Here is a 13,558-nt window from a genome sequence, read left to right on the forward strand (position 1 = left end):
CCCAACCATAAAATTATCTTTGTTGGGGGCTGGTGAGATGGATCAGCAGTTAAGAACACTGACTGCTCTTCCAGAGGTCTTGAGTTCAGTTCCCAGCAATCACATCGTGGCTCCCAACCATCTATAATGGGATCCAAGGCCGTCTTCTGGTGCATCTGAAGACAGCTACTGTGTACACATATACATAACATAATTAATTCTTTAAAAAGTTATTTTTATTGCTACTCCATAACCGTGATTTTGCTACTGTTATGAATTGTAGTGTAAACACCTAGGTTTTCCAGTGGTGTTAGGTGATTCTATGAAAAGGTCACTTGACCCCCAAAGGGGTCGAGACCCACAGGTTGAGAACTGCTGGTCTGTTAGAAAGGGAAATAGCATTAATTATTGGGAAACAAAATTTGTGTTATGGAGAAAATGACAGTTCTATTCAAGGGTTGTCCACAGAGTGCTCTGGTAGCCAGAGACCTTGGAAGAGCATGAAACTTCCAGGTATCCAGTTACCACTGTACTGCACCAAGCATGGAGGGCACGGTGGCTGCTGGGAGATGAAGGGAATTTCTCAGTGGTGACAGCAGCCATGTCTTCAGGGCGTTAGGACAAATGAAGCATGTTTTCATTAGAAAAGAATGATCCATTTCCTTCTTATATTGCCAAAGGCTGTCTTTAGCCAAGTCACCCAGAGTGAAAACTTGGGATTCATTTCCTATCAGATTATATATATGGTAAATTCTAGAAATCTCCAGGATCAAAGATAAGTGAGCAGACAGAATTGAAGAGAGAAAATACTTGGGCCTGGGTCAAATGATTGTAGTGTCTGTTACACATGCTGTACAGTGAAACCTAAACAACAGAGTGTGGACATGTTCGGATTCGCTAGAAAGGAAGCAAGGCAAAACATCTGAATTCTCTTCAGCGAAACAATGAGAGTTATTCTTCCCCTGGTAAGAGACTTTAATGTGCGTTGGCTCCAAGCCTAGTAATTCTTTTCTTTAAAATTCCCCTTTGTGTTTTTAACCACCCCTGACACTATAACTACCCAGATCCCCCCATGTCTGTTCTTCAAGTCTTTATTATCCCTTAGTCATCTGAAAGTTACTATGAGTGATGGGGGGCATCAGACATGCTATCAGTGGAAACCACAGTTTGAAGAAATCAGCGATGGTAAGGCCATGGCTCTGTTCCCAAAGGTTCAGTAAGCACTCCTGGGCACTGAATTATCTCTCCATCCCTCTCTGACATTTTATACATGAATGGTGAAGGAAGATAATGTACAGCCTTTGGGTCCATTGGCTTTGCTTCTTCAGATTCAACCAACCACAGATAACAAGCTATCTGGAAAATAATTGCATCTGTCCAGCACATGTAGAGTGTTTTTTTAAAATCATCTTTCATGTTCTTTGGGAACAGTAGAGTGAAATATCCATTTACATTGCATATATAATGCAGTGCTCTATAGCCACTAGTCTAGACATGATTTAGTGTCTAGGATGTGCATATGTTACATAAAAAATATTAAGCAGTTTTATATAAAGGACTTGGGAGCCTGTATATTTTGATCCTGATCTGTGTCTCTGTCTCTGTCTCTCTGTCTCTATCTCTCTGTGTCTTTGTCTCTTTCTGTCTCTCTGTCTCTGTCTCTCTCTGTCTCTGTCTGTCTGACTCTCTCTCTCTCTCTCTCTCTCTCTCTCTCTCTCTCTCTCTCTCTCTGTGTGTGTGTGTGTGTGTGTGTGTGTGTGTGTGTGTGTTAGAGCCAATATTCATGGTCTCTAGGAGCAGACCCTGTCTGCCTAGGTTGGAGCTGTAATGGCCAGGCCTCCTTTCACCAGCTTGCTTTGTCTGTCATCACACCATTTCCAACAGCGTGGAGTCAACTCTCCTTCTGACCCAACATTTGCCCCCTGTGTAAATGGAAGATTTACTTTGTCCCAGGGACAAAGGACGACTCTCACAGCTCTTCAGTCTCCCTTTCCCCATCAGTCTGCCCCACGAGACAGGCTGCTTGGAACTTTTCTAGAAGATTTTCCTCATGTAGGAGAGGGCTACAGGAGAAGAAAGACTTATTTTCCTCTCTCCTCTTCCTTCTTGCTTGTGGCTTGTGAGCATGTCTGTCATGAGTCTGCCTCTTTTTGTGTCATGAGGAGGTGTGCATATGTAGGTATATATATGTGGTGGTTTGAGTATGCTTGGCCCAGGGAGTGGCACTATTTGGAGGTGTGGCTATGTTGGAGTAGGTGTGGCCTTGTTGGAATAGGTGTGTCACTGTGGCTGTGGGGTTTAAGACCCTCATCCTAGCTTCCTGGAGGCCAGTCTTCTCCTAGCAGCTTCCAGATGAAGGTGTAGACCTCTCAGCTCCTCCTGCACCATGGATGCTGTGATGCTCCCACCTTGATGATACTGGACTGAACCTCGGAATCTGTAAACCAGCCCCAATTAAATGTTGTCCTTTAAGAGTTGGCTTGGTCATGGTGTCTGTTCACAGCAATGCAAACCCTCGCTAAGACAGTAGTGCTGTTGGCAGATGCTTGGGGGTGTGGCCTCGATGGAGGAGGTACATCAACAGGGGCATGCTTTGAAAATTTAAAGTGTGGCCATTCCCAGTTCACTTTATCTGTCTTGTGCTTGTGTCTGATCCGCTGCTATGCCTGCCCCTCAAGGCTGTGCCTCCTCACCCTGATTAGTTCCTATCCTTTGGAACTGTAATCCAAAACACCTACTTCCTCCTGTCAGTTGCTTTGGACATGAATTCTATCACAGCAACAGGGAAATAGCCAATATAGTAGCAAATTAAAGGATTTATTAAAACATTCTGGAGCATTTGCTGTATAGCAGACACTATATTGGGGATTATACTATGAAGCAAAATAAAATGCAATCGTCTACTCAGAGAACCATCAATAGAGCATGAGGAAAGCATCCAAGAGAGATGAGTTTAGATCAGTGGTCTTTAACCTTCCTAATGCTGTGACCCTTTAGTGCAGCCCCTCACGTTGTGGTGACTCCCCCCTTCCATAAAGTTATTTTCATAGCTACTTTGTAAGTATAATTTTGCTATTGTTATGAGTCATAATATAAATATCTGATATGCAGGATGTGTGATATGCCACCCCTGTGAAAGGGTTGCTTGGCAGCCAGAGGAGTTGTGACACCCAGATTGAAAATGTTGGTTTAAATCCACAGGCAAATGAGAGATATAGAATGTTATGTTAATTGATATTTAATGCAGCTTGGAGGAGGAAGAGACTCAGGAAGGGGATGAAAGAAGATGAGGAAGTAATGACCCTGGTTATCTACTAAGCACAATAGCATGAATCTAAGTACAATACTTAAATGAGCCCAAGACACTGTGAAAAATGGCTAAGTCCAAATCCACACTTTATCTTGTGATATCTATAAGTGTGTATGTGTGTGTGTGTGAGGGTGTATTCACACTTGCGTGTGTGTATGTATAGAGGTTAGGGGTCAATATTAGGTGTCTCCTCTGTCATTCTCTACAGGTCTCTCTTGAGTCTGAAGCACACTACTGTGCCTAGGCTGGCCAGCAAGCTCTTGGAAGGTCCTGCCTGCAGATCCCTTACTAAATACTGGGGGTACAGAGGAACAGTGCCATGCCCAGCTATTACATGGGTTCTTGGAATCTGAATTCAGGTATTTGGTGGGCAAGCATTTTGCCCACAGAGCCATCTTCCCAGACCCGCATGATGTTCCTTAATAGATAACCAAAACAACCGCACTTTCCTATGCCTCTCGTCTTTTTCCATTCTTGAGAGGAATCATACCAGTATCTCTCAGGATTGTTATAAAGACTGCACAGAGCTTGGTACTGTACCAGGTAAAATGAAGAGTTCAAACCTCGCAGATCACAGTGTACACCTGCATAACTCCCACTCGAGTAAGCACTGGACAGGTGATAGCCAATTGGCTATCATCAACACTTCTAAGGCCCTATTTCACTTCTATCTATCTCTATCATTACTGAGAGTCTCACTCAGTTCTGAGCTGAGAACAATGCCAAGGTGCGCTGCCAAGCCATGCCACCAGGGTGCGCTGCCAGGCTATGTATGAATGCATCTGTGTACTAAGTGGCTCCCGGTACCTGCAGCTCTCAGCTACTTTATGTCATTCTGTAAGTTCATTCCTTCCTTGTATGAATATATTAGTATCTGCCTTATCTGTTCCTGGCAGCCTTCTTACCACCTCTTAAATGTGGCTTCTTTTATCTGCCATAGACAGAAAATTCCCTAAAGCCCAGGGCACATAATTTCACTTGAAAAATAGCTAGACCTTAAGCAAAAAATTGTGTGTAAACGAAGAAGGCATGCTTTGCACGTGGAATATTTTGCTATCACAGGTCCTTCTTATAACTTCCTATATATACTCTGGGTAATGATCCAAAGGACTGTCTTTCCACCATAAATGTTTTCCTGCTAAGGAAGGCATGGTTTCAGGGTGTTTCTGCTGGGAATTGACTGCATTACATTTGCATACAGGTCGCAATTGAATGGACACACTTGGTTAAAACCATATCTTCTTTCCTGAAGCTCTTCATAATATTTGCACCTGCCTCTAAAGCTTGTTTGGTTTTTTTTTTTCTCCAGAAACACAGACCTGTTCCCCACCTGTTGTGTACCCACAACGTACCCCTGGTCCACCTTTACCTGAGTTTGCTCAGTGTTCACCTGATCCCAAACTGCTCTCCACATTAGATAATGTTTATGTTGGCTAAATATTAGCACAAGTAAATCATTCACTTGGCACGTTCACGGACAGGGAAGCAGATGGCTGGGCAGCTATGCCATTGACAAGCTAGTTTTCATTCATAGGCACTCTTGATGATACCCACTTTCTTCAGCAGTGTGCTGAGCTCTCCCTAAAAGTTAGGTGTGTGCGTGGGACTTGAGAGTCACTTGAGAAAACACTTACAAATGCTGATGTCCAGGAAAGCACCTTCAGCAACTGATTTCAAAGCTCTAGGGTGGGACCTGGACACCAGTGGATTTTAGAACTCTCCATGTAAATCCAGTGTTCATTCAATCTTGGGAACTTGTACCCAAGACTGAAACACATGGAGGAAGTGTAAGATACAGACTGAAGTTCTGTGTAGCTCTGGGTGGCACTAAGATTCTGTGATTTTTTAAAAATTTTGTGTGGGGGGGAATTCATACGTGGGTGCTCTGGTGGAAGTCAGAGGTTGATACTGAATGTCATCTTTAATTACTTCTCTACTTCGTTTGTCTTTGTTCGAGACTGGGTCTCACTAGGTAGCCTTGGCTAGCCTGGAATTCGCCATGTATACAAAGCTGGCTTTGAACTCGCAGAGATCCACCTGCCTCTGTCCCCTGAGTGTTGGTATTGAAGAGGTGTGCCATCACACCTGGCCTGGCACCTTATTTTTGAGGCAGGGTCTCGCACTGAATCTGGAACTCACAGATTCATCTCCACCAGCTGGCCAGAAATCTGTAAGGATCCTCCCGTCTCTGCCTCTGCAGTGCTGGTGTTATAGGCATGTGCTGCCGTGCTGTGCCTGGCGTTTTACCCTGCTGCTGGGACTTTGTGTAGCAAGCACTTCACTGAGCTAGCCCTGCCTTGGAATTTCTGATAAGTATCCCAGCAATGCTGATTTTTCTCCTAGGTCAGGGGCCCCATGAATAGCAAATCTATCTGTCTGTCTAGACTCTCTTTATCAACATTACAAATAATTTCCCAGAAACCACTCATCCATTTGAGTTTGTGAGCATTTCCACATTTCAGTGTCCCTATCGAGTCTTGCTTTCTCTCTCTTTTTACGTTGTCACTTTTTCAGTGGTCAGCTCAATTTTCTATTTTCCTCTAGATATCAGTTCTCTTGAAAATAACCCACGTGACAACACAGAACTGATGAACCACCTAACTAAACCTAAGCATAGTTTTCTAGATATCTTATTTTTCTATGTGTAATGTTCTATAGCATAGAGGCCAGCTTAGGCTATGCAAACTCTTTAACTATGGTGTGTAATACTAACCCAGTATCTTGGTTACTGATATTCAAACAGGTTTGTCACAATGAATTATGTCTTTAGTAGAAAGAAAGAAAGAAAGAAAGAAAGAAAGAAAGAAAGAAAGAAAGAGAGAGAGAGAGAGAGAGAGAGAGAGAGAGAGAGGAGAGGAGAGGAGAGGAGAGGAGAGGAGAGGAGAGGAGAGAAGAGAAGAGAAGAGAAGAGAAGAGAAGAGAAGAGAAGAGAAGAGAAGAGAAGAGAAGAGAAGAGAAGGAAGAAAGAAAGGGAAATTCAGGGCTGGTGAGATGGCTCAGTGGTTAAAGGCACTTGCAGTGAAAGCCTGGAGCTCTGAGTTCCATTCTTTGAAAGCATGTAAAGGTGGAAGGGAAGAACTGACTCCACAGAGCTGCCCTCAGATCTCTATACATGCACCACAGCATGCATTCCCACAACGCACAGATACGAATAAATACAAACAATAAAATCACTAATGGGAAGGAAAAAGAAAAGCATAAAGTCTTCAGTGTCTGGGCTGGCGAGGGTTGTAGATGTAAGCACTTGGAAAATTCATGTCCTGCCATTGCAGTATTAGCCAAGTAGTCGTGTGTGTGTGTGTGTGTGTGTGTGTGTGTGTGTGTGTGTGTGTGTGTGTGTGTGTTTATTTAGGAAGTTATGGTTTTCCTAAGTATTAAATGATGACTATACCCTAAAACTTAGTACACATTAGCCCGGGTCACAAGGATGAGTAAACGTTGTCATGTGAATTCAGTGCCTGCCATTGTATATGGAGTTTTAATTTTAATGAGTCAAATTTCATTTCATAGTCATAGGAAGGAAATAACAAAGACGAGAGAGAAAGAGAGGAGGGGAGGGGAGAGAGAGAGAGAGAGAGAGAGAGAGAGAGAGAGAGAGAGAATGTGGAAGTCAAGTATCAGAGCAGAAAGAAAGGCCTAATGACATTGCAAGACATATGAAAACTTAGTCTTTCTTAGTAGATCGACTGGAGTAAGCACAATAGCAGGAAGTCACTAGTCACTACATCATACTTTAGGCTTGCAGAAACTCAAAAGAAACAGTAGGACAAAAAAAAAAAAGCTGTTGGAGATTGCACAGGACCACTGAACTCAAGAAAACAGCATTGCCCACTTAGTATTTAATTTGTGAATTGGTTTTAGCGCTCTGGTTTTAGTTTGTATGTATTCAAGAAGCTTGGTAGGGCAATTAATACAAACAGTTTCTAGCATAATGTTTCAGTAGGTTTTGCATCCACTCTCTTGGAATGGAATCTCTCCTTCAGCACTTGTTACATTTCCTTGCTACACTGTAACTTAGCTTTGGGCAATATGTCCTGGGGGTGGGGGTGGGGTGTTAAACAGTTGCTGCTGGGAACCTGAACTCTTACAGGGCAACATTTTCCCCCTAGCTGCAAATATTGTAACAAGCTGTGTGTGTGTGTGTGTGTGTGTGTGTGTGTGTGTGTGTGTGTGAAATTTAGTTTCATAGTCAGAGGAGGGAAATAAAGACTAGAGAGAGAGGGGGGAGGGAGAGAGGGAGGGATGAAAGGAAGGAGGGAAGGAGATTTTCAGCCTGAATAAAAAGAGCTAGGTGATAAATGTCTGGGGGGAAATCTTATGATTTTAAAGGACAATGAAGTGCCTTCAGGCCATGGTTGTAGGTGGAAGGCTACCAAGGCTGGTTGTCCCCTTTGGGCAACTATTGACTACCTTCTGAGAAGAAGAAGAAGAAGAAGAAGAAGAAGAAGAAGAAGAAGAAGAAGGAGAAGGAGAAGGAGAAGGAGAAGGAGAAGGAGAAGGAGAAGGAGAAGGAGAAGGAGAAGGAGAAGGAGAAGGAGAAGGAGAAGGAGAAGGAGAAGGAGAAGGAGAAGGAGAAGGAGAAGGAGAAGAAGAAGAAGAAGAAGAAGAAGGAGAAGTTGTTGTTGTTGGAGGGGAAGGGGGAGAAGGAAGAAGGGACCTGGGGATTCAAAAATGAAATCCACAAAAATTCTGCTCCAGTCTCAAAAGGCAACTGCCCTGATCAGGAGTGGTTTTTCAAGGGACAAAATGCAGGTGCTGGACTGGTGGTCTCCTAAAATCCCAGCAATGCTGATTTTTCTCCTAGGTCAGGGGCTTGGTATGAATGATATGAATGATATTGTAATGTAATTAGTTTTTGATTCCTGGGAAAGGCAGTGAATAAATAACTCATAATCTTGGCTAGCTGGAAAAGGCTATTTGCTTATGAGTTAAACTTAACAACCCTCTGAAAACAGTGCTTTAATACAAGTAAAGGCAAACTCTTATAAACAAGGCTAGTGTGCAGAAAAAAAAATTAGATTTTTACTCCCTTTACCCCGAGTGTCATATTCTATAAAGATCTATATTAAGTTTATTGTGTATATGAAATATCACCACAAAAAGTTACCATGGCTGCAACATGACCTCATCCAGGTTCTTACTGGCTAGCTTCAGATATTCATATCTCAGCACAGAAAAATCTGAAGCAAAGGCACATTTCACTAATGTATAGGATATAAAGTAATGCAAACTAGATAATCAGAGTGGAATGGGCTGGGACAGTGAGTGGGAGAAAGAGGAATTACTGATCAATAGACAAAATTTTATTTAAGAAAGAAGCATAAGTTGTAGGTCTGCTTCTGCATATTATACTTGTAGCCAGTAAAACTGTTATTGTACACTTAAAATTTGTTAAGATGGCAGGTTCCATGTTAAGCAGCATTACTAAAATAAATGGTTTTCAACACAAGGGAAAACTCTAATTCAATTCTTATCTGCCTCATGCAACAAAGATTCCAAATGGTGAATGTTTTGGTCAGTTTTTCTGTGGCTTCAGACATGCTATTTGTAAGCCTAGACGTTTTAGAAGTAAAAAAAGGAAACATTTAGTCGATTTCATGAACAATTGCAAATATCTGGGTGCTGGGCAATAACACTGGAGGATTTTCACCTTGTAGTCTAAACCAGATGGCCTCACAGGAGTGTCTTTATTTCGTGGTACTGATATTTCCAACAGGACCCCATCTGTCCCACAAACTCTGAACAGGAATAGTCTCTGAGGATTTGCACAATTTCGCCACAGTTAAAAGCTTTACCTATGCATTCTACAAATAAATGCTAGCCATTTGCTTGCTGTGAGGCAATCTTTATTGGGTTATGTTAAACACCTTTTTAAAAAGCACAGGACACTCTTGCTAATGCTAGCAACAAGGGAACTATTAAAGCAATAAAGCATAAAGGTATCAACTGTGAGCTCACAGCTGAATTCTTTCACAGGATAACCAAACAGAAAACGGAGTCCCAAAGGCAGTTAGTTAATACTTACATGACGATTCCCCATCTCCTCTTCTCTGGGATGACTGCCCTGGGTTTCTTCAAGAAGAGACCAGTCCTCCCACAGACCAAGTTTATAATGGATTTTGCAGGGCACACTATCTCCTGTGTTTAATAAGTAACTTTTGGCATTGGATTTGAATACACTGTTGGGGATGGGTAGGGAGTGGCGATGGCTCTGAATGTGCTCTAGCTAGGCACGCTGAACAGGCAGGCCATCCGAGAGACTGTACACCCAGGGAACAAACGGGAGCTTAGACTCTTTAAAGTTGAATTACTTTATCACAACTAAAGGGCTGAGCTCCACTCGATTCTAATAGTTGAAAGAATTTGAAAAGATTATTTTGCCTTTTCCCCATCTTGTTGGAGAAAGGTTCTCATCGTATATCCCAAACTAGACTTGAACTGGAAGAAAGCCTCATGTTTCAGCTCTAGAGTGTTGATGTTATAATCATTTACTACCACTCTTGGTATTACAATCATCTTCTTAATTAAAATTCTTACCTATGTGCGTGTGTATGTGTGCATGTCGTCATGGAGAACACATGAAGGTCAGAGGACAAGTCAGCTCTCTCCTGATATGTGTGTCTGGGGGGATCAAACTCAGGTGGTCAGCATTGGCAACCGGCACCTTTACCTGCAGATGCATCTCAATAGCCCCGAGTTATTCTTGTATTTGTGTGTGTGTGTGTGTGTGTGTGTGTAATAATAAAAGCATTGCTGAAAGTACACTCCTTAAATGTCAGCACTTGGGAGGCAGAGGCAGGCAGATCTGTGTGACTTTGAGGACAGTTTGGTCTACACAGTGAGTTCTAGGTTAGCCGGTGCTACATAACGAGACCTGTCTTAAAATCCATGATCATCATCACCATCATAGCATTAACCAAGCAGACTGAAACTACATTTTATTTATATCACTATTCTTATTTTGTTATAGATAATTTTTTATGATACATGGAGTTGTACTGAATCATCATTCTTTTTTTAAGACTTAGTTTTTTAGTTTATGTATATGAATACACTGTTGCTCTCTTCAGACACACCAGAAGAGGGTACTGGATCCCATTACAGATGATTGTGAGCCACCATGTGGTTGCTGGGAATTGAACTCAGGACCTCTGGAGGAACAGTCAGTGCTCTTAACCACTGAGCCATCTCTCCAGCCCCCAAGGGTCATCATCATTCTTATAATCTGAATAGATTTAAATGAAAATAATAATAATAATAATATTAGCTGCCAGTCTGAGTAACTTTTTTTCTTCAACAAAAAGATGACCATTAAAAGTAAGCCTACTGAGTTCTCAGTTTTGGTTTTGTGTTTTGCCTTTGCTTTGTTTGTTTTGAGCATGTAAATATATTTAAGAGGAAATTGTAAATTTTTAACATCTTTAAATATGTCAGTGTTTTCCTTCTCTCACTTACAAATCCCTTTTTCTACATTAAGATGCTTAAATCTTGTGGTTTTCCAAGGTTTTTTTTTTCCCCATTTGTTTCAGTAACTGGAATTGAATGGAGGGTCTGAGGTGCTGGTTCAGCCTCCTACAGCTGAGCTGGATCACTTTCTTGTTTTACTTTTTATTTTGAGACAGTCTCACTGTGTTCCCTAAATTGGCCTTGAACTCACCCTGTGGCCCAGGCTGCCTTGGCCCCCAGTACAACAGTAATTATAGGTCTGTACCATCAGCCCCAGCTTGAGATTCTTTAAATTGCTTAATTAAAAAAAAGGGGGGGGGCAAGCAGTGGTGGCACACACCTTTAATCCTAGTACTTGAGTTCGAGGCCAGCCTGGTCTACAGAGTGAGTTCCAGGACAGCCAGCTACACAGAAAAACCCTGTTTTGAAAAACAAACAAACAAACAAACAAACAAACAAGCAAGCAAAAATGGGTGTTTAGGTTTTTATCTTTAAAACCATCTTTAAAGATACATAGTTGATTTTTATGTGCATTAATTTTTATCTGCATGTATGTATACCACGTATATGCCCAGTGCCTGTGGAGCTCAGAAGAAGACATCTGACCTCAGAGAACTGGAGTTACAGACAGTTGTGAGTTACCTGAAATAGGTGCTGAGAACTGAACCTGGGTTCTCTGGAAGAGCAGTAAGTGCTCCTAACCACTGGGCCATCTCTCCAGACTCAGCCATTGGTGTTTATTTACATTCAGTATCTTTTCCCCAGCTCTAACAAGGTGGGTGGTGCGTCCCTGTTGGTCTGGTCACTGCTATACCCAGGATCCAGGCTGGAGCTTGGCACACATCAGATGCTAACAGCTAACTATGAAAGGAATTCTTGAACAGCCATCAGTGAGCATTGCTCTCTCATGACCTGTGGGAAAGGACACTGTTATCTGATCTAGATTCCCTCTGTACATGCCCAGAGTGCAGGACACTGTCTTGGGCATGATGGCATATGCTTTTAATCCCAGAATTTGGGAGATGGAAGTGGGAGGTTAAGGAGTTCAAGGCCAGCACTTGAGGACACCCTGGCTACATGACACCCTGCCTCAAAAAACAAACAAATAAACAAACAACAACAAACCCAAAACCAAATACTCATTTGTATCAGGCGATAATAAAACCCTGATTCTCAAGTCATGGATGGGACAGTAATGTGTGAAGACTTACGTCCAACTCTTGCTCCCTACTTTGTCCCAACATTAGCTAGCCAAGAAACACCACAAGGTAGTCAGGGTTCTGAAGATCCCCCAGTCCCCCCACCCCAATTTTTAAAAAATTATAAACAATGTATATCTAAACCATGACATTACAATGTTACTTCATGTTATTACAATATTACTTCATGTTACTGAGAAGAGAGCAAGACTTTGTTATTCTCATTAATAAGCAGGCACCCTTCCCACCTCTTCCAAATAAAAAACCTGACTCCCCCTTCTTTGGCATGCTACTCCAAAGAGACATAGTGTCACTTTTCTCAACGTCCAATATCCTCATATTAGACACCTCAACATGTTGGCAGAAGAAATGGGGGTGAGTGGGAAGTGGGTAACCAGATATGGGCTAGGAAATCTGGTCTCTCTCTGACAGATGCCCCAGATCTTTGCCCAGCTTGGCCACCAATGGGCGATAACTGGAAGTGTCTGCCTGCCCAGGCCTCTAGGGTCAAGATAATGACCCAGGAACACTTGAGTGCCTGGGGTCCTCTTGCGTCACTGGGGACAGACAGAGTGAGTCAGCAGTCCCCATGTTGGCCACAGTGAAGGGTCATGGCTAATTGGCAGGTGTATTTGTGTAGATATGCGGGATAGGGCTGGCTGTCAGGGTAGGCTCCCGGCAGAGTCAGGCTTGGCTGTGGAGCAATGGTTTCCATTTTGCAAGGCCTAAATCTTTAATTTGTTAGGAATGGACTTTGATACTGATTAAAGAAAGGGATTGGTTAGTTCTTGGTTAAGCATTTGAGACTAGATAGCTAATAAATAATTCATTTTTCTCTTTCTTGGTGTTGCTACCTCTATTTTATACTAAATTCTCATAGCTTAAAACTAAAGTTCCATATAATTTTATTAAATATTGATTCTAAATGGGTTCATTTTTATTATTTGTATTTAACTTTTATAGACTGAGGTCACAGACATGCTAGGGGCTGGGGTGATAACCTTAGGAAGAGGGATATGGGCTTATTTTTTCTTCTTCCAGTGTATGGCTATACTTCTGTAGAAGAATAAACAAGTAAATAGCAAGTGGCTGTGTGGGCCACACATGAGGCAGGAGGTAAGCTGGGAAGTGAGGTTCAAAAGTCTTAGACAGAGGCTGTAGGCTTAGCACATCTTGGCAAAGAGGAAGGCTGGAAACCCCTGTCCCACTAAGACCAACATCTAATGTAGCAGGTCTGAGAGAGGTTCAGCTGCAGATGGGCCAGAGAGCATGCAAACTGTAGCAGAAAATCCAGGTTCCTTTGTGCACTGTACTGCTGGGGTTTCCAGACTCCTCTCTGTCTGGCCTGCTTCCTTCCTGCCAAGTGTCCTTTCTTAATAAATTCTTTCGCCTTGCTTGCTACTATCCATGTGTCTCTGTCCAATTCCTTGCTCTGAGTCACAGGAACCTGGAAATCCTGGCAGGCGCCCAGGAAACCCTGATATATTCCAATCTCACAAAGTAGGGTCTAGATAAAGAAAGGATGTCATAAGAGGGTTTCTCGTGTATGTGTGTGTGTATGTGTGTGTGTATGTATGTGTGTGTGTGTATGTGTGTATATGTGTGTGTGTGTATGTATGTGTGT

The 13,558-nt window shown here is 42.4% G+C and overlaps 1 protein-coding gene across 1 annotated transcript in view; it reads right to left on the reverse strand.

Moving 5' to 3' along the window:
• The window catches only part of Anxa13 (annexin A13), a 56,671-nt gene extending 47,299 nt beyond the window's left edge, over positions 1-9,372 (reverse strand). The window contains exon 1 of the mRNA XM_021184033.2: positions 9,315-9,372. Within this exon, the coding sequence (XP_021039692.1) occupies positions 9,315-9,329 (15 nt within the window). The 5' untranslated portion in view covers positions 9,330-9,372. The remainder of the gene's footprint in view (positions 1-9,314) is intronic.
• Between the last annotated feature and the right edge of the window lie 4,186 nt (positions 9,373-13,558).

This window comes from Mus caroli, chromosome 15 (assembly GCF_900094665.2).
Source record: "Mus caroli chromosome 15, CAROLI_EIJ_v1.1, whole genome shotgun sequence".
In the NCBI taxonomy this organism is placed as follows: Eukaryota; Metazoa; Chordata; class Mammalia; order Rodentia; family Muridae; genus Mus; species Mus caroli.